General features: G+C 41.1%; 1 protein-coding gene across 3 annotated transcripts; it reads right to left on the reverse strand.

The window, feature by feature from the left end:
* Positions 1-187: 187 nt before the first annotated feature.
* Positions 188-17,397, reverse strand: creb5a (cAMP responsive element binding protein 5a). 3 transcript variants are annotated; one of them, XM_044336385.1, is made up of 11 exons: positions 17,267-17,397; positions 14,469-14,535; positions 13,607-13,700; positions 11,933-12,042; positions 11,205-11,461; positions 6,944-7,070; positions 6,550-6,621; positions 2,449-2,808; positions 2,093-2,344; positions 1,899-2,007; positions 188-1,208 (listed from the first exon to the last, which is right to left on the reverse strand). In XM_044336385.1, the coding sequence occupies exons 2-11, from the start codon at positions 14,520-14,522 to the stop codon at positions 1,072-1,074; spliced, it is 1,572 nt and encodes a 523-aa protein (XP_044192320.1). In that variant the 5' UTR covers positions 14,523-14,535; positions 17,267-17,397; the 3' UTR covers positions 188-1,071. The 3 variants fall into 3 exon arrangements, with proteins under 3 accessions (XP_044192320.1, XP_044192321.1, XP_044192319.1); XM_044336386.1 differs by lacking the exon at positions 17,267-17,397 and adding an exon at positions 16,762-17,260; XM_044336384.1 differs by lacking the exon at positions 17,267-17,397 and adding an exon at positions 16,745-17,260.
* Positions 17,398-20,885: the final 3,488 nt, after the last annotated feature.

Here is a 20,885-nt window from a genome sequence, read left to right on the forward strand (position 1 = left end):
AGTTAGTGTCAACCACCAGTCACTAGATGGCAGACTAGACGTACTGTATATACAGAATCAAACTGATCACAGTACTCTGACTACTCACAACCACTGGCTCACTGTGTCAAAAAATAGTGACACATTTTACATAAAGAAGATTAGGTTCTCTATAAATGATATAAATAACCACAAGGAGATACCAGAATAAGAGTTTTTATTTTAGCATTAGATTTACAGCGATTGTCAACATCTTTACAGTACAAAAAGAGTAACTTAAGTGTAAAGTGTAAATTAAAAGAAACAGACAGGGATTGAGTCATGAAGTGCAGTTCATAGATATTTTAGTGTTTTAGAGCAGTTGTGTTAAAAAAAAAAGACCCTGAAAGGAAATACTGTACAATCAGGTTTTAAATGGCTTTCCGAGACAGACGCAGGTTTGATTGATTTTTATTTACATACAATGAATTTGAAATCTTAAAATAAACCCTTTTTGTCTTAATTTGAATTATTTGTAGAAAAATACATATGTATTTTTGAGAAGAGAAAGAGAAGGCAAAAGGTGTGCACTTGCATTTGGCTATTAAAAATATTAACTAGTATAAAGGATTTGTCTTTCAAAATTAGTGCAAGATATAAGAGCAAGAGGGACTGAAATGATGTGTTATGTTTGTGTGTGTTTGTGTGTGTGTGTGTGTGTGTGTGTGTGTGTGTGTGTGTGTGTGTGTGTGTGTGTGTGTGTGTGTGTGTGTGTCTGAATAGTCAGTGGGTAGCAGGCAATTGTGAGATTGCTGTCAACAGAAGCAGACATTTTCTGAATAAACACAGGATCCAGTTGCCATGTAACCATCACAGTTTTTAACAAGGCTTTCAGAAAATGTCATTTTTGCACCTCCACAACATACACCAGAAAAAGATGACAATGTTGAAAAAAAAAACAAAAAACTGATTCATAAATTCACCTATCCAGTTCAGTGCGTACAATGTAAAGAGGCACGGATCCACAGCTCAGTGAGACTTATGTGTAGTTATGACAGAAACATATTTCATCCAGTCATCCAGTCTCACCCCCCCTCCTCTATACGATGCGGGCTAGCATCCAGGCTGGGGGTCGGGCCCTGTGTCGCCTCCAGCGGTCGAGGAGGTGGAGATGCTGTTGTGTTGGATGGCCTGCAGTTGAGACCCAGGATCTACAGGGGTGGGACTTCCTCCTGGGCACACCTCTGCAGCTGGACACAGAGACAGCTGTCAATCAAAGTCACTGATCCTGTGTGGATTGTCCGTTCTGTGAGTGTGCCTCTGTGGGTGGGTGTCGTGCATGTGCGACAAACGAATAAAAACCCTTTTACAGTTCAGATTAAAGGAAAATATCTCTTTTATTTTAACAAATGAATACTGTACAGACAGGTAAAAAGACAACAATAGAAATATATGAATATACCAACACATACCAATATTGCATCCCTCTTTGTTCTCTGAAGCGCAACACTTAAAACATAATGGCTGTTTCCATTTAAGCCACAAGGTGCAGTGTGTTTTTAAAAAATATATCTTTCCTTTCAGGTCAGTTACAGGTTCAGTAATTGTTGAGCATTAACTTTAGCCTGCCTGGAGTGCAAGATGGGCATGGTCTGTATTTTGTTTAATGTATTTCAAATACCATCAAAGCCAGGGCAAACTATGGGGTTAAGTGCTGTGTTTTTTCGCACATGGTAAGATACAGTTTTAGGTCCCTGTGCGTTGAGGGGTGGTTTTGTTATAACAAGACAAAATGTAACCATGGAGTATCCCCTTATGTGCACATATAAGGTATCTAAATTATACCCTCGGTGATGGATGGAGATGATTGGTATCAGGCGTCTGGAAAAGCTGCTGAGATTTCTAGAGAGGGGAGCAGGGTGGATAGGGGTTTTACTCACTGGGGTACCCCTGTGCCTCTCTCTGCCGGGCGGTGACAGGACAGTCCTTATGGGTGAGCAGAATCTGCTTCAGTTGACCCACCTCCGACCTCAATGACGTCACCTCGTTCTGGGAACACACAGAGAAATAAGCATCCTTGAACTGCAAGTTGCACTTGTGTTCACACTTAGTTAGTTAATAGAGCGTGTCCCACCTGTAGCTGCAGGTTTGTGTGCGTCAGCTCTTCAGCTTTCTTCTCCAGCGACGACACCCACACTTTCCTCTTCTGCCGGCAGCGGGTGGCCGCGGCTCGGTTACGTTCCAGAAATTTCTGCCTGCGCTCGTCTGGGTCCTGCTCTGCTGACCTCCTGCGCCGGTTGCCGCCTCCTCCTCCTCCACCACTGCAGCTACCGCCTGCCTGCACTGCATGCTGGGAGGGCTGCATTTGCTGTGGCACCGGTGAATGCTGTAAACAAATAACATTTTTAAAGTCACCTCTGACTGCAGAAATATGAACAAGGTGTTGCTTGTGACATCATTAAGCTGATCAGTAAATATAAAGCATCATACCTGTGTGGGAACAGACAGTGGAGGTGCTGGTGGTGAGCCCTGGTGCAAGTGGGAAGGTGGTGATTGGTGAGCCTGAGCGTGTGGTACGTTGGCTTGCTGGTGAAGCTGGTGGCTGTGGGAGCTGCCCAGGTGCTGTGGAGGAGGAGCGTGACATCGCTGTTGGTAGGGGAGGGGTGGAGCTGGAAGCTGCGGATGATGATGATGATGATGTTGTGGTTGGTGGTGGTGTTGTAGCGGAGGTGCCTGCTGGCGCTGTGACATCATCTCCATCATGTGACCCATGGATGTCACAGGGTTGTTGATGGCGACCATTCCTGGGTGGTGTTGTTGGTAATGATGGCCCATCGTCTGTTTGGATCTCTAAGGAGAGATAAAAAGATTTAAAGATTACAGATTTAAAAATTTAAGGGACTTTATAATTGCTAGTATTACTTTGGCTGTGAGCCAATTCTTTTTTTCATACTTTTATTGCAATTAATTCATAATTCAGTACACCCACAAAATGTCCAGTATATTTTCATGTTCTTGCAATTATTTTTTGTATTTTATACTACCGGTGATATAAAGAGAAGAAGAAGAAAAAAAACGGCTATGGCTGTGAGCCAGCTCTAAACCCACAGAGAGAAAGGGCTGTACTTTTTTTAAAATGGAAAGATAAACACTGTGGTCACTGGAGCTTCAGTAATTGACATTCTCATTATAACTATATTTTCACATCATCTCATCTAAATTGCACATTCCACTCTTTACTATGGCCTCTAGGAATGGTAGAGTTGAACAACCAAATTCAAGCCTGAGATAGATCAAAGAGTGGTATTGAACAGGAGATTAAAGTAGAATAGAGTCCATCAATTAGTCAATCAACAGAAAATTCTACAACTATCTTGATATCTGATTAATTGTTTCAAGTCTTTTCGAAGCAAAAACACTCTCTGGCTGCAGCTTCCCTAATGTGAGGATTTGCTGCTTTCTCTGTGTTTTATATCACATGTAAACTGAATATCTTTGGATTTTAGACTTTTGGTCGTCAGACAAAACAAAAAGACACTTAAAAGACAAAACCATTAATCAAGGAAATAACAGCAGATTAATGGATGAAAATAATCATTAGTTGTAGCCCTAAATAAAAAAACAGGAAGATGAGTAATTGCATCTGATTTCCAAATAGCCAGGTGCGTGCTGGGATATCTAGGTTCCTGCTGACATTAAATAGAAGCAAGTTACTGCAAAAATAAAGTAAAAAATCTCAAGTATTATTTCTGGAAACTGCTGTTAACTGCTGCTAAACACAAACATCTTTTTGTGTATCATTTAATAAAGGGCAACTTTTGTACTTAAAAGCAATGGTATTGAGCACTTTAATACCTGTTGAAGAACATGTTTAACCCAGAGCAAACAAATTAGAAAATACATGAAACAAACATGTTTCAAATACATTATGTTTCATTTAAATATTGCCTCTCACTGTCACTATGTTCCCCACAGGTTTACTCAGTCATTTTTGAGTTGACACGACACAAATGGAGCAGTAAATATCAACAGCTTGTGATTTTCCATCTCATCTCATATTGTCTGGGGTGTGTTTGACCCCTCCAACAGCTAAATTAGTAACAGCAGATCAGCTCCTTAACCTACAAGCCACTTCAGGTCAAACAAGCCTCACTTACAGTATTTATCCTAATTAGCTGATCCGCTTTCTAGATACCCACAGTATCCTTCATCTATAGCAGCAAAACATCTCAAAATGACAAAACCAACACAGTAAATGACTGCTCTCGAAACCCCCCCACCCCCCGCTGAGTTCTGCATCGCCATTTCTCCTAATCATCTGCAACCGTGAAGACAACTGTAGATAAGAGGGATAATGTGTTCCAATAAATGCTGCCGTCTGCAGCTTGATACCTTCACACTTGATCATTCCCGCATATCATCTGACTAAACACACTGTAAGAGCTAAATTAAACCTCATCTCACCTTTCTCCTACACCCAGCAGAGGAGAGAGAGAGAGAGGGAGAGGTCATGTTTGGAGCATGACATCACCCCCCCCACACCCCACCCCCCCCACCCCACCCCTCCCTGGCAATTTTGCTATCTGCTCCCTGTTACACAATATTTCTTTAAGAGAAGAAGCTGATCCCCCCCCCTACCCCCCCACCCCTCTCGACCATTCAGAGACGAAAAAAGGGAGCACATTTAGCGGCTGCCAAGGATGAGGTCACCGAGCTGTCTGTGCCAGCTTTACCAGCCAGCCAGGCTGCCAGTCAAACACACACACACACACACACACACGCACAGCCGCACACACTGAACAGGACAGGACACGAGTATTTCAGCTCTGTTTACTACATAGAAACACCCTGACACTGAGGCTTGTGATTACATCATGGATCTCCTTGGCCTGGATGACACACCACGTTGATATTTCTGTCTGGTTGGATCAGTTAATGAAGATACAAAAACTGTACATGAAACTCTGATCCACTTGTCAAACGTTTACTTTCCACTTGAGCTGACTGCGGAGTTACTGTGCAACAGAGGCATGTTAATACACCGTCTGTGGTTTTTTTACAGAAGCAGAGTCCTGTTTCACACCTTGGAAAAGCAACTAACAAGACTAAATAACAATATATATAATAGTAGCTATGGAAAAATGTGTGTTTGTGTGTATATGAGAACAACAGAATGAAAGAAGTTCAGATTTGAACCTGCGGCCCTGAGTGGCTCTGAAACCCGAAACCACTTTTCATTAAGTCATGACCTGTGTATGTGTGTGTGAATGTGTGCAGATGCGAGGCGATTTCACAGTTTTCCGTCTGAAGTTGCCTTTGATAGCACACATACTTTAAACAATTCATACTACATGCACCTAGAAAGAGGAAATGTAAAATTTACAAGAGGGAAGATCGAGAGCATGTCGACACAAGGAAAATAAAACAACCAAGAAAGTCAGGGAGAACATGTAGATCGTGACTTCCTGTGGTGTGTGTGTGTGTGAGAGAGAGAGAGAGTGTAGAGTTACACTCTGTTTCCTGTCTATCCTGATTACAAAGGAATAAGCCAAAGGCAGAATGTGTGGAAGAGTGTGTTTTAGAGTTGCACAATAAATAGGACCTTTTCTGAAAGATCACACAAAATATCAGCCATTCTGTGTCATCCATCTCATCCTGAACATTTTTTTTTTTTAAAAAACATTACTTAATATCTAGTGTGAGTAAAATGTGCAACAAAACCTGGTTCTGCTTGTCATAAGAAGCTGTTAATTCAACAAATGTCATTGTTTTGGGTCACAGAGTAAAATTGTGTCACATCACATCATTCTCTAAGTGCAGTTTCATCTGTTTTTTCAACAGTACCAAGATTAAAATAATGTGGAAATAATTGAATCCTCATGTTAGAGTAGGAATAGAAAAGATGTGCTTGACGACGGAAAGGAAGGTAAATGCTTCAAAACGAAGTGATTGGAAACTAAAGGTAAGGTTGGCAATGTTCAATATTTTTCTTGTTGTCAACAAATCCCATAAAAGACAAAAGCAAACATGTGTCTGTCTGTGGCAATTCATTCCTACTGAAGATGTAACTATTTAAACATTGGTCGTGAATATATACTTGTATTACTTTAAAAATAATTTCCTAAAACAGCTTGGCACTGTATTTTTTAGCAAACATTACTCAAACAGGATAAATAGTGCATTTGGGACAGTTTTCAGTGGTAGATTTGGTGCGCTGGTGAGTATTTTCACCATGGTGTTTGTGGGATGTTCACGGTAATGAAAGAACATGTCACCCAGTGCAGTTGTGCGATGCCATGATGTGTTTTTAATAGTTTTTTGGACAACAATGGAGCCCTATAGCAAATCAAAATGAGCTATATAAGACTTATGTTTGCTTTTTACGAGGATCAATCCATTGCAGGTGTTAGTCATTTAATGGGATTTGTTAACAATAAATACAGGATATTGCTAGACTTATCCTTTACTATAAACATTCAGTAGATCATACAGACACAGTCTTTAACGAGGCATAATGTTATTACCAGAGGAGGAAGGACTTATCTACAAACACAGGAAGAAAATATCTGCTTCAGACTGACTGGTCTGTACCTGCGGCGAGGAACAGGAGGGGTTGTGTACAGGACCTGGTAGACCCATTACACAAGACATCTGCTTCTCCATCTGAAGAAGAGAGAAAAAAAAATTGACACAAAAATAACCTTTCAACCGTGACAAGAAAAAGCTTCAGCACGCACTTAACCTAAGTATGAAGAGTTCCCCACAGGGTCACATCCATCTGGAGTTTGACACTTGTAATTAATTCATTCACAAGAGTGAAGTGAATTTTTCTGTCAGCCATGAATATTTCTAACTCGGGGATCTTGACCACTTTGGTCACTATACTTGCATCTATAAATCATAATGCATGCATGTCTGAATGCGGCTGTATGTGTGTGTGTGAGCCTGAGCATGACAAACCCCCCCCCCCGTCTCTCGTACTTACGGGCATGTGCTGAGCAGATGCCCCTTGCATGGCGGGGTCTGGCAGGGTGCCAGGCAAGGAGGCTGGCAGCGGTTGTCTGTGTCTGTTCCGCATGTGGAGGAGGGAGGATAGCGGCCCAGGAACCGGCCTGTGGTCAGCCACAGAGAGACAGAGAGAGAGAGAGAGAGAGAGAGAGAGAGAGAGAGAGAGAGAGAGAGGGATGGGTTATGCCAGAGAGCTACACACAGCTAAAGTTTCACTAATGCGGGTTGAGAGAGGTGCAAGTTGAAACATTTATAGCCGGGTCTTGATGGCAGATGGAGGTGAGACTGAGATATATGAAATTAATTAAAAATGTCTGTGCGGGAACTAGCGATGGATGAATGGATGACATAAATTGAAGAAGTGATAAAGAGGGATTAGGTTAATATCGACTTGATGTCACACTTTAAAAAGTTGGTACAACAAAAATTCAAAAAGAAAGATTAAACTCAGCTTATCGTCTTACTTACCCCAAGTGGTATCTAGTCAGAGAAGAAGTACTCAAGTGCCAGTACAACAATGTACAATTAATCCATTGCAAGTAAAAGTCCTGCATTCAAAGTTTTACTTAAATAAAAGTACCCTACCCCTGCGGTCATCATTCTATTATTTATAACATTATGCTGTTAATATTGATGCATTAATGTGAAAGTAACATTTTACAGTTACAGTTGTAGTGGGTCCACGTGTGACTAGTTTTAACTACTTTATAAACAGTTGGGTAGTTAAATCGGGAGTTGGGCCCCTTCCAAACAAAAATCTGCTACACAAATTTATATTCGTGTTTGGATTTTTCTTTAGTCTTTGCTCAAAATACTAGATGATTTCACCACATTGAGTCTCAAACAGCTTTTTAAATGAAACCATCTGAGGTGTTTAGAGGAGAAATCACTCTTTGGTGGAACTTCAACTTCAGCAACATATTGACTGACCTATTGTTGATCTGCAACATGACCAGGGCCCTTACAGACTTTGTTTTTATCACAAGTCAAAAAGGTTGGACACCACCTGGTTTAATCTTTAACAGTGCATTGTGTTTTATACACTAATCCAATATTTTTATTGTAAAATAACTTGTAACTATAGCTGTCAGATAAGTTTAGTGGAGTAAAAAGTACAATATTTTTCTCTGAAATGGTAGTAGTTAAGTAGAAGTATGAAGAAGCAGAAAATGGAAATACTCAAGTAAAGTACAAATACCTCAAAACTGTACTTACAGTATTTGAGTAAATATAATTAGTTACTTTCCACCACAGGAGATTTCTGCCTCTACCTCAATACAACGGAGGTGATTGGAATTTTGAACGTGGTGTTCAAAGCATTTAAAAAATATATTTTAAATACAACACAATGTGTCTTCTCAGAAACAAAGTTTCTGTTCCTATGCACAGTTTTCTCTGGAACTACTTTCTACAGAAGAAATCCTTTAAAAACTGTTAGGAGTGTGTTCTGTGGATTACCCAGAATAATGGAAACGATGACTGTTTTTGAACTTTTTAAATGTAATTTTTCAATGCTATCAAAGGGAAATGTCAGAGGTAAATATTTAAAAAACTTAAAACCAAAACAATCTGCATGGCTATAAAACACTAGAAGTAAGTGAGAAAATATGCTGTTATGTCATTTGGGTGAACAAACACTCTAAATAAATCTGGACAAAAGCATCCACTGCATGAAAAAAATTTCTAAATGTTATTGTATTTGAGTAAAAAAGCATAAACAGAGGTTTGAGGTGAAGCAATGACAATGGAAAGCTTGATGAGATGAAAAAAAAACAGAAAGAAAACAGATATGGAAAAACGTGACAGCTTGAGAAGGAGGAGGGAAGCTGAGGGATCACAGCGGGGGATGGAGAGACCCAGGATGCCATGTGCTGACCTAACCGCCCTGGCTATCGGCCAATCGGACAGTGTGGGCCTCCGTGGCTGTGCTGAGGTCATCGGTAATGATGTCATCACTGAATCTGGAGTATGCAGCCCGTTTAACGTACAACAAAGTACAGACAAACCAAAACAGCGTTTCCTAACGTAACCACAACAGTTCTACTGGGCCAACATCCAGACACTCAGAGACCAGGTCACTATGGAAACCGGTGGTAAACACGTGGGAGAAACAGTCAGACACTTGATCCACGGTTCATTTAGTAACACTTAGCTGGTTTCGCTGTCTCACATGCTGTCTGGATTCAGCTGGCACTGATTTACAGAACTATAATCGACTGTCAACTCGCTCCTCACTGTCCTGTCTTGTCCTGTCTGCTCCTGGACAGATGTTTGGAGCTTATTATGGCATTGACTTACTTCTGGTACCTTGACTAATCTAATCAACCGCAGAGATGTGACAGAGAGTTTGTCTATCTATAGTATGTGATAGAGCTGCAACTATTAGATAATTAATCGCTTAGTCGATCAACAGAAAATGAATCGCCGACTATTCGCTTTGAGTCATTTTTTAAGAAAATATGTATGAAAAATTCTCTGATTCCAGATAGAACGTTCGTTGAGACAAAACAACATTTTAGGACGTCACCTTGGACTTTAGGAAACATTGGTTGACATTTTTCATTTTATAGACCAAACAACTAATCGATTCATCGAGAAAATAATTGACAGATTAATTGATAATGAAAATAATTGTCTGTTGGTACACGGAGGAGGAGGCTTTTTTTTTTGTCTGGATAAAAGAAGAGTTTAAAATGCTCCTTAAGCTCCAAAGTATGAAGAACAGTGTGACAAATGTGAAGCACCTTGGTGGCAACGCTGACCATATACTCACAACATCCATTTGTTGAACCTTTGTTGCATGTCACACCCACACACACACACACTTCCTGCCTGTCTTTACTGTCTACAATCCTAAAAAGGCATAAAATGGCCCAAAAATATAATAATGACACAACTAATTTCATTTATTTGGTGATAACTAGACAGTAGACACAACCATATAAAAAATAAAACTGAAAGGACTAAATTTCATGTGCAAATCAAGTGTGCCCACAGCTGAAAATTTGAAGTTGCAACACTTCAAACACTTGAAATAAGTGGAAGCAGCAGTCGAAATATAATTAGTAAAGGGAACTGAAATGACAGTCACAATGAAAGTGTTAAAAGAAGTTTCAAGTTAAGTGCCAGCACTGAATAAAGTTCAATTGGTACTTTAAGTGTAACTGATAAGATATAAATTTGAGGAAAAATATAATGAAGCAAAAACAGTGTCGTTCTGTTTTGGTTTTATTCTATTTTGTAGAACCGTTTCATAAAAATGAACATAATTTATACATGCTTATAACTGGAAACATTCATTATAATTTTATTTACCAAAACGTTCTCAACCAATTACAAAATTTGCACATAATTGTGGAATGTATAAATGTTTCAAATGTAATCTACACAACGTCAGTGATGTACATTTTTACAGTTTAAGAGCTGCTTGTATTGCCAACTACAGCGTTACTATCTTTTATTCCCTAAAGTCATATGGCATTTTAATCAGTGAATAGCTGAATAAATTAATTTTGACATGGCTAAAATATACCAAAACAGGCTTTTCTCATCAAACAGCATGCTATAATTAAAACTGGTGTGAAACATCTCATTAAACCCAAAGTACAGTATATGTATTTATAATCAGACATTCAGATGACAGAGTGTCTACAGAGTTCCACAGAATTCAAAGTTAAAATGTCTAAAGGAAAGCAGCTGGTGGGAGCTGGTTAGATGAAAGACAGGAACTCTTCTAATCTGTCTGTTGAACTGTGTGATAACCAGGGAGCCATGGAAGCTGCACAGGCGCTAAGAGACTCCAGTCTGGTTCTAAGTCTTAACAGACATAACAGACGCAGTGGTTGGGTGGCGGGGTGGTAGTGTCAGTGAGTTTGAGTGGGTGTTAACCAGCGGTTCTGCATCTTTTTGCTATAACTTTGTTCTCTCGGTCAATTGATGTTTGATTTTTTTTCCCCCTCTTTTCTCTCAGTTCATTAGTGCAGTGATAAATTATGCAGGGGGAAATGCCAGTTTGTGCCAGACAGAATGAGTTATAATACCTCCAAAACAGGATGGGCAAGACAGGGTAAAGGAGAGGAAGAAAAAGTGAGAAAAGGCAACATTAAATGGAAATGTGTGTGTGTGTGTTTTTGTGATGAAGGAAATAGATATTGCTGCATGAATGAGTGGATCTGTACTGTATGAGTGCATTCGGATGCATGTTGGTGTGTTATGTGCACACCAGTAACCATACTCACCCTGAGTGTGAGAGGGTGGAAGGAGCCTGGGTGATGACTGATCCGGACTGGGAGGAGGACAGAGTTTGCTGGGCAGCCAGGCTGCAGCTAGGGCCCATCATGGGGCCATGGGACTGGGTGTGCTGCAAGGGATGGGTCTGGGGATGGTGCAGCGGTGGCTGGGGATGTGAGTGCTGAGGCTGGGGTGGGTGCTGGAGCTGAAGCTGGGGTTTGAGCTGGTGCTGGTTCATACAGGACGGCCCATTATGAGAAAGCGTCTGTGGGGAGAAGCGGGAGCAACAAACAGCTGGGACCATTTCGAAGTTGTAAGGGCAGTATCTAATGCTCGTCTCACACACGCACACACACACACACACACACACACGTGCGGTGTGCTTTTTTGTGATGATGGTGTGTGTGTGTGTGCATGCATGCGTTTGTTTAGGTGTGTGTGTTTGATGCCTAGCTGTTTAATTTACAGGGGAGAATGTGATCGCCTGGTGTGTCTTTCCTGCAGCAGGTCAGATATCTGCAGTCGTCTAATTGAGTCTGACTGCTTTTATCTCCCTCACGCTCAACTGTCACTCAAAACACTAACCTGACAGACTTAACAAGCAAACACCTATCAGCAATAAGGCACAAATCAGCATTCTTGCTTTCTATTCCTTTTTGAGTTCACCTCAGCCACAGGTAGCCAAAAAACAAGGAAATCTGCTTCATTTTGGTTCATATTTTTCTGTAAAATTTACCTGTTTGCTCTTTTCCTCTTCTTGTGCCTGCAGAAACTCCTCCTCTATCTCCTTGAACAGACCAACCTCTTCACAGTTCTGCAAAAATCGAGTTGGCGTTGGAGTCTGATCTGGAAGCATTACATGCAAATGCACAAGGACATGTCAGAAAAGATGCTTTATAGAAAGGGGTTCACACTCATGTATCACTGCACTTTTGTCACAACAGTCTGTCCCGCCTGAGCTCATTTGTTTCTAAAATCAACTGTCGTCCAGGTTATAATGCCAAAAGGAGGAAAAGAGTCTCCTCTGAGCCGCACTCTCTGTCTCTCTCTGTGATAACATCAGTCTGTCTATTTGAGCTGTCTAAACATGTGGGGGTCAAAGGTCAGCTGGGCTCTTTGTTTAGACATGAGATTTCCTGCAGGAGGCGTGACAGGCTGCAGGACACACACACACACACACGGAGAGAGAGACAGATGCAGAGGGAGAGTCTGGAGAGGTTGGACGTCTTGCTGATGTTTACGTCCAGGCAGACAGCTGTTTCTATGGTTACAGAATGTGTCACGTGACAGTGTTTTTGAACATGAATCTCTACTGCGGGCGGGATCATGGTAAACAATGCATTTTCTCTGCATTGTTTACCATGATCCACATATGGTAAATACATAATGACTAAAGCTACTTGTAATGCATTCACCATGCATCCTTCATTAGCATTGTAGCTGCTTTTACATTTACAGACGTACAGTTATTAAATGCAACTGAATAGGTGAACTGAAGAGAAGCTGTGTCTCAAATAGTTGTGAGATCATTCTTTATGTCTTTGAATGCCTGCAAATCTGCTCTATTTTTTTCCCATTTTAATGTCTCAGTGTACTGAGAACCATATAATTGATAATTCACTTCAACATGAAGTGCATGCAAGAGTTTAACTACATTCTTTGAGTTTTTGGAGCCAATTTTTCCAAATTCTTATTTTTATCATTGCAAAAAAAAGGCTTTCAAAGCAGCATCTCAGCCATTAGGGGACATTAAAACTTGCAGCTGAATCCCAAGATAATTAAATTCTCTTTGGGTTAGTAGCTCTTCAAAGCAGGGTGACCCCTTGTCTATTCACTTGTGGAGGAAATTAAGCCTGAAGAGTTAAAAAAAAAAAGTTTTAAAAGTCAGGAGATTTCATAGTTTTATAGCTTTTACATTTAATGCCTAATGTTCAAACCCTGATGCACTGAGGAAAAAACTGTCTAGAAAAATATGGTTACATCCTTCCAATCCTACTAAGAGATTATCTTCTGTACCTGCGCTCCTCACTTCTGCCCAGCATCTAAATAAAGAAAAAAACCAAACAGCTCTTCCCATATTTTTAAATCAAAGTGGGTCTTCACTGATTGTGCTATCAGTATGTTTGGTCTAATCTGATGGAGTACACTGTACATGTTGCAACATGAGCAGCTCTGTTTCACAGCACAGACTATCTGAGGAAAGAAATCCTGTATCGAGCTTATCTGATTTCATACTGTATAACATAGCGTCATCACTTTTTCATCAAGCACCGCTCTTGAAAAGAGGTAACCACGCACACATACAGACACACAAAACCCAAACAGCTGCCAAACTGAGTGACATGTAGCACATTTTCTTATTTCTTAATTTTTCTTTGTGCAGCTGCTGGTTTCCTCTGTGCACTCTCACCTGTAAAAGCTGTATCCGTCTTGATGGCGGGGAACTTGAGGGTCATCTCATGTTTGTGTCTGTGGATGATCAGATGCTCCTCTAACTGGAAGCGCTGCAGCACACCGACAGAGTGAGAAAGACATGAAGAGATGCATGCAGCTGTGCGACATGACACACGAGATGAAATGTTCCGTTAAATCAGCTGATGCTTCCTTGCTGACTTATCAGTCACAATAGTCTTAGTTGTTTGAGTATTTTAGAATATTTATCACTCAACCAATGAATGTAAAATCCTATAATTATCAGCTTGGTGTGTCCACTCTCCCTTATGAGTTGACCCATATAACTACAGTTATAGTTTCCACAATTAATAATCATGTGATACCGACCTTTCTACAACAATCGAGCATTTTGTTTCATTTACAGTAAATCATTTTATAGTGTCAGGTTCAATAATCAAGCAACTAGAGCTGCAGCGATCAGTCAATTAATTGATTAGTAGACATTTTGAGTGATTTTTTTAAGAAAACAAGTCAAAATTCTCTGGTTTCAGCTTCTCAAATGTGAATATTTGCTGGTTTCTTTAGTCCTCTATGAATATGAGTAAAGTGAATATTTTTGGGTTTTGGGCTGTTGGTCAGGACAAGATTAGACATTTGAAGACGTCACCACTGTGGGAAACAGTGGTCAACATTTTTCACAATTTTCTGACATTTTATGGATCAAACAACTAATGGATGAATCGAGAAAATAATCAACAGATTAGTCAATAAAGAAAATAATCGTTAGCTGCAGCCCTAATGATAATCACATATTTTTTTGTGCAAAATTATTTTTATTGTAGCCGTTACATAAAAAAAACACAATGTAACCAACTGACCTGAGAGCAGCCCGGGGCTCCGCACACATAAGGCCTGTCCTGTTTGTCATTCATGTCATACACAAGCCTGCACAAACAAACAGAGAATGGGATGAACACATTAATCTGTAACATATTAACATATATACTGTACAGTATGTGGGGAACTATCTCTCTCAGGTCACTGTTACTTTGTGATGATTTCATCCAGTAGGCAGCCTGCAGTTCTCTGCTCTATACTCCTGTTTACACAGAGACAATGCCCTCAGATAAATCACAGAGTCTAGGCTAGTACGATACAGTTATCCTCCTATTATCATGCCTTTACTGTGGAAGCCGCGCGTAATGAGGTAGATGCCAAAGCTGATGGATGTTTTTGCCCTGAGACGCAACATTATCTTGAGGAAAATGATCCCTTTGGTGCCAGTGGGAGTGCAACAAACACTGGCTCGGGTTCTGGCAGCACTGCTTGTATAGGTAGTCATTTTTATTAGGGCAAGTTGTGTAATACACACAATCTGTTTTGTGCTTTTAAAACCTTTCATTACTCATTACTAATAATACGTAAGCAGCAAAAAGGGTCATATAACTCTTGACACCATCAAGATCTTTACTTTTCATGGTTATTATGTAGCAAAGTGCTAAGTGTAGTGCAATTGTTTCAGCCTACAATTAGGCTTTCATCAGGGCATCAGTTAATAATACGAGTGTGATGATAGGATGCATGCCCGCCGTGCCTTACATGAAAATCAAGTCATCATAGGATAAAAATATCAACACCAATGTGGAATGGAGCACGATATTAAACCCACTTGCAGAGCGTTAACCCGAGCCTGACCCAGTTAGCTCTTCAGAGGAGATATTAAGCCAGTGATGGGGGGGTAATTATGACTTGATTTGAAGTGCTACTGCTGCTGGCCCTTCATTTACCAGCGAGAGCAAAGCAAGCCTGCAACTCCTTGACCTCAGGCATTCCTCTGAGCTGTGTGTGACCACACAAGATTCACACACTTGTAGAGAAGACCGAGAGGTCAAACGGGCGACCCTTCCTTCACTTTTCATCCTCGTCGTAGGCTGACACTGATAACTGTAGTGAGCAAGAAGAAGACGACGATCTCGGATGGAGATGATGGTGATGAGAAGCTTGTTAAATATTTGGTTATCAAAGTGAGCGTATCTAAAGCTGTGAAGACACATGGACACATATTCACAGGTGCACACATACTCTGAAAGTTTGCGTGAGTGCTGAGAAGACACTAAAGTGGGTCCTGATGTTATGGGAAAGTAGTGAGAGCTAAAGAGAGGAGCAAGAAGGGAGAGAGAGGGCAAAAGTACATGCTTCCATAAGAAATGGAAAGTGTGTTGGGGAGGGGTAGGGGGGTGAGGCTGTGGGGGTGGGAGGGTGGGGAGTGACATCAAGGTGATGGAGAGGGGAATGGAAAGGGCAAGTGGGAGAGAGAGGGAGAGAGAGAGAGAGCTAGCGAAAGAGGAGGACACAATGCATGGAAGAGAGAAGGAATGAGGGTGGGAGGTGGCAGAGGGAGGGCTGCACTGTAGGCCTACTCTCGACAGGTTTGAACCTGCCTCAGCCCCCATTTTCCAACCCCTGGCAAGTAGAGGTGACTTCATAGGTGTGTGTTTGTGTACGTGAGCATGTGCGTGTGTGCGTTTGTGTGTGTTGCAAAACGATAAGAGCAAGCAAGTGTGCAAGAGTGTCCAGAGCAGCAAATTTAGATAGATAAATATAGATGGATAGATAAACAAAATCAGTTGAAAACACAGGAGGTGTCATAGGTTTACACTTCTTATGTAACTACAGTATATTTAGTACATTAGCCTCAACTGTAGTAATAATATTTCATAGTCTGATATTTCATAAATAGATATATCAATTTCTACATCATCATCATCATCCTCTTATTCTTCTCCCTCTTCTTCTTCTTCATGTGGCACCTGACAGTTTCTACATCCCTGTCTTCTTTCAAGCAGCACTTGTAAGCAACGAAATGAGCAGACTCAGCACATTTCCAGCAAAACCTTCTGTCAGTGTGGTTACATCAATGCAGAATGACGTCACCTTTAATACATAAATCCAACAACCGACCAGACAACATATTGCCAATTGAAGACGGATTAATATCTGTGTTGGAAAAAAAAAATCTTTGAGGAAACTAAATTGTACCACTTTTTTCCCGCCTCCTCCTCTGTCATTGCGCTTCATCACAGAAATGATGATTAATGATGACATAATAAAACACACATGCATAACCTAGGCAACACACAGCTTTTATGATCACCTGTGCGCGTGATTCACCTCTCCAAATGTCCAGCCTCAGGAATGATCCGACTTAACAACTCTTAAAGTTCCCATGTTCGATGGATGAATGTCAACATCGAGCTCAGCTCACATTTTAACAGCGGTTCTGACCAGCAAATCCTCGGGCAGGCGAGTCTTCAGTTGCCTGTGTGCGACTCAAGAACATGACCCGGTGTGTTTCCCTTCCAACGGCTCCGTAAAGCAACCTGTTCAACTCATAAACAAGCGCCCGGCACAGCTGTATGCATGGAGAGTGCTGTCACACCCCCCAAATAGACACTCACGCTCAACCCGTCCGCCTGATGATGAGACTTTACCGGGACAGCTCGCCAAAAACCTCCATTTACTTCCCGGCACCGTTAGAAAAACACACACACACACACACAAAACCTGAGCTATAACAAGTTAACAACTACTTCATAAGACTGAGGACGGCGTCAGGAGAGCAGAGAGCTGCGGAGGTTTCAAGTTTTGTGAATGGAAGTAAATTGCGGTGTCTTACCTTCAAGTAGAGAGGGACAAGCGGTGCTCCAGAGAGGAACCACGTTGGACTGGAGCGAGATTACAATACGATCTATTTACAGAAGCATTACATCACCCGCCCGGTGACGTCACGTGGGATTCCTGAACTTCTAAATCATTGCGGTCCCGTACGAGGAGAGAGAGAGAGAGAGGGATTGAGGGGGGCGGGGTTACGACACCGGCCGGTAGGGGGACGGCCCGGGGACGGAACGGGACAGCATGCTGGGACCGACAGCAACGTGACGGGACACGGGGCAGACCGGGTGGGCGGATAAAAACCCAGTGTGGGTTTTTTCTTCTCCCCACTTTCTCTCTCTCTCTCTCTCTCTCTCTCTCTCTCTCTCTGTGTGTGTGTGTGTGTGTGTATCTAGAAGCGGGACGTCCCAGTGTCGGTATCGAGTTAATACGTCAAAATGAGCAAATGCCCCCAAGGTTTTCTCAAAACTTTTATGAGGGCAATGATGTAATTGTATTTATTTTGATATTATCGTATTGTTATGAAATGTAAACAGGTGAGGGAAAATTAGGTCATAAAATAAATCAAAAGAATAATAATAATACTACATTTAATTTGTACCGTACTTTTAATTCATAGTGAAACTCAAAGTGCTACAGTATTAATAACATACACACAACATAAAGAAAATAGTAATAAGAGTTAAGATGAAAAAGCCTTCCTGAATAAAAAGGTTTTCAGGACTTTTTAAAAAAGAGTCCAGGGTCTGTGCTGCCCTCAGATGGTTAGGAAGGCTGTTCCACAAGCATGGTGCAGCAGAGCAGAAGGCTGGATCCCCCATGGTGCGGAGCTCGGTACTGGAGGCCTGGAGGAGCAAGCTGCTGGCAGATCTGAGGGCGCAGGGGGGAGGATTGTGGTGTGATCAGTTTATGTAGGTAGGGAGGCGCATGTCTGTTGATGGATTTGTAGGAAATATGAGTAGGAGGACTTTGTAGTCAGCACTGAAGGAAACAGGGAGCCAGTGCAATGAAAACAGAATCGGTGTTATATGTTCGTGTTTTCACACTCCTGGATCACTCCTGGCAGCTGGTCTGAATGTTCTTCTTTGTACCGAAGTGATCTCGACAAATGAAACTGAATAGAAATATGATTATGAGTCCTCCTCAAAATAATAAAATATATAGCCATAGTGAAACAGCATATACTGTAGGCTATATAACATATATTATGATTATGATTATTATATTTGTCAAGTGGCCCAAGATCTCTTTTTCAAGAGAGAACTGAGAAAAAAAATATTAGTCCCACAACCATCATACAAGAAATAGCATGTGAAGTAAAGAGGACAAATTAATTAAAACTATCATAAGACTCTTAAACACATCAGATAATAAAGCTGTAAAATCTCCAAGGGGAATATAAGAATCTAGCTTGAAAGCTGTTGGCAGTTCATTGAGTTTAAAAAGTGAGTACCTGAATTTAGTTGTACTAAAGTTAGTGGGAAAACATGGGATGTCTACAGTAAGATTAATTTGAATTATATTTAAATGAGAGAGGAAATGTGAAGTAGTAGAGCCTTATCAGTAAATCTCATGAGAAAATTAATTACCCCCCCCCCCCTTTCCCCCCCACCCCCTTGTGAATATGATCAATAAAGTCAAACTTTGTTTGATTAGTAAAGTTTTCATTAGTGATACAGTAAGACAATGTGATAGACTTGGGTTTAATGTTACCATCCACACTCACTGTTGCTAGTCATTGTGTTGGAAATATGATGTCATCAGTGATGATCACTGATGGTGACACATTTTTATACAGCACAAGCCTAACAGTTTAAAAAGTTATTTGTTTTGTTTTTGTATGAAAAGGAGACCTTTTAAATAATAAAATATATGGTTTTGCAGTTTTTGATAAATATTTGCTGTATTTAAGCATCTATTAAAATGTAATGAAATGTAAAATGTTTTTTTGGTCAAGTTGCACTGAACATCTACAGACTCACTACAACTACTACACAACAACTACAGACCTTGTTTCCAAGAACAAATGTTTTGAAATTTGTTAAACTTATTTATATGATGCCATGAAATCACCAAACAACAGTAGGGATTTTGGTCATTCACATCTCCATTGAGCTAAGTCATGCAGTAATATCTCTGCCATGTTTGGTCAGGCTTTCCGGCGCTCCAGCTGGGCTGGAGCTGAACAGAGGAGTATAGTTTTGTTGTGGTTGAAGTGCGAAATGGGACCAAACCCTACTGACTCATCATCCACCAATGGCCTAAAGTATGCAAATTCCAGTAGCTATAGCAACAAGAAGAAACAGGAAGTTGTGATGATGTCACTTTGTGTTTTGAGCTCTTCCCCCCGTGTGGATATGAATCACAGAGTTCTGTTTTCAGCGAAGATAAGGGATGTTTTACAGCACATGTGTGTGTGTGTCTGTGCAGAGTAGAGCCACACACTAAAAAGTGTATGACGGCAGCCAGGAAGTCTCTGGCTGCTGCCCCGGAGCAGACAATGCCACTGAGATTACAACTCCCTCAATAACTCAGTGGCTATACCAGCCATTACCATCTGGCATCTTCACCTCAGCATGGCTTTTAACAGCCAGACTGGGAGCTTTAGAGAGCTGCCTGCTCACAGCCTGATGTCACCTGCTCTGTAAAATGATGGTGTTTTAGGTCAACGGTCAAACAAACTTTCTGACCTCAGTCCTCATGTAGCATTATCCTCACTGTGGCTATACATCACACACTTATTGACTGTCTCTATCGGTGAATTTCAGAGTAATGTGGCACTTGAAAAGTAATTTGGAAACAGATACTTTAAACAGCATCTAAGTATACAAGTTACAGTCATCTGATTATGTAATGCAATGGTTAAATTTACATCTAACTCTGCACTCCACTCAAGAGTAGACCACTAGTGTGTGTGTGTGTTACAGCATGTGAACACTTGAGTTGTGTCTTCAGTGGAAAAGGAGCACAGCTGATAATCAGAAAATCCAGTTTGAAATCTAGCCCAAACCCTTAACACTGCGCGCCACCCACAGACCTCAGATCAGATGATGTCATGCACCATAAACTCTCTCTGTGTCTCTCCCTCTCTCTCTCCTCTCTCTCCTTCTCCTTTCACAACACATGCTACCACTTCTAATGTACGTAATGGTGCTGGCAACTGCGTCACTGTCACAGTTCTGACACACCATGTGTGTGTAATGAGCATGTTTTTGTTGAGTGTGTGTCTACATGTTTGGGTGTAAGAGAGAACATCTGTGTTGGGCTGATGAAGTCACCGAATTTCTGTACTGTATGTGTGAGAGACTGGGGGATGACGGTGATGTCATGTTGTGAGTGTGTGTTTGTGTATGTGTTTGTCTGCAGCCGTGGATAAGAGTGTATTTCATATTTTGAGTTTGTTTCATACGGCTGAGTGGACAGAGGGGCGGTCAGAAAAAGAGTGAGTGTGTTCCCAGGTCATAAGGTTGTTTGCTGAAGTCACTGGCCAGTGGTTTATGACAGGCCATTTTAACGCTCGATTAACAGGTCCAACACAGGCCAGCCGGCCCTGGTTAGCCAACTCCAGTGATTTAAGGACATTCTCCTCTCTCTGGGAGCCACACACACATACACATAAACAC

The sequence above is a fragment of the Thunnus albacares genome, chromosome 19 (genome assembly GCF_914725855.1).
Source record: "Thunnus albacares chromosome 19, fThuAlb1.1, whole genome shotgun sequence".
NCBI lineage: Eukaryota > Metazoa > Chordata > Actinopteri > Scombriformes > Scombridae > Thunnus > Thunnus albacares.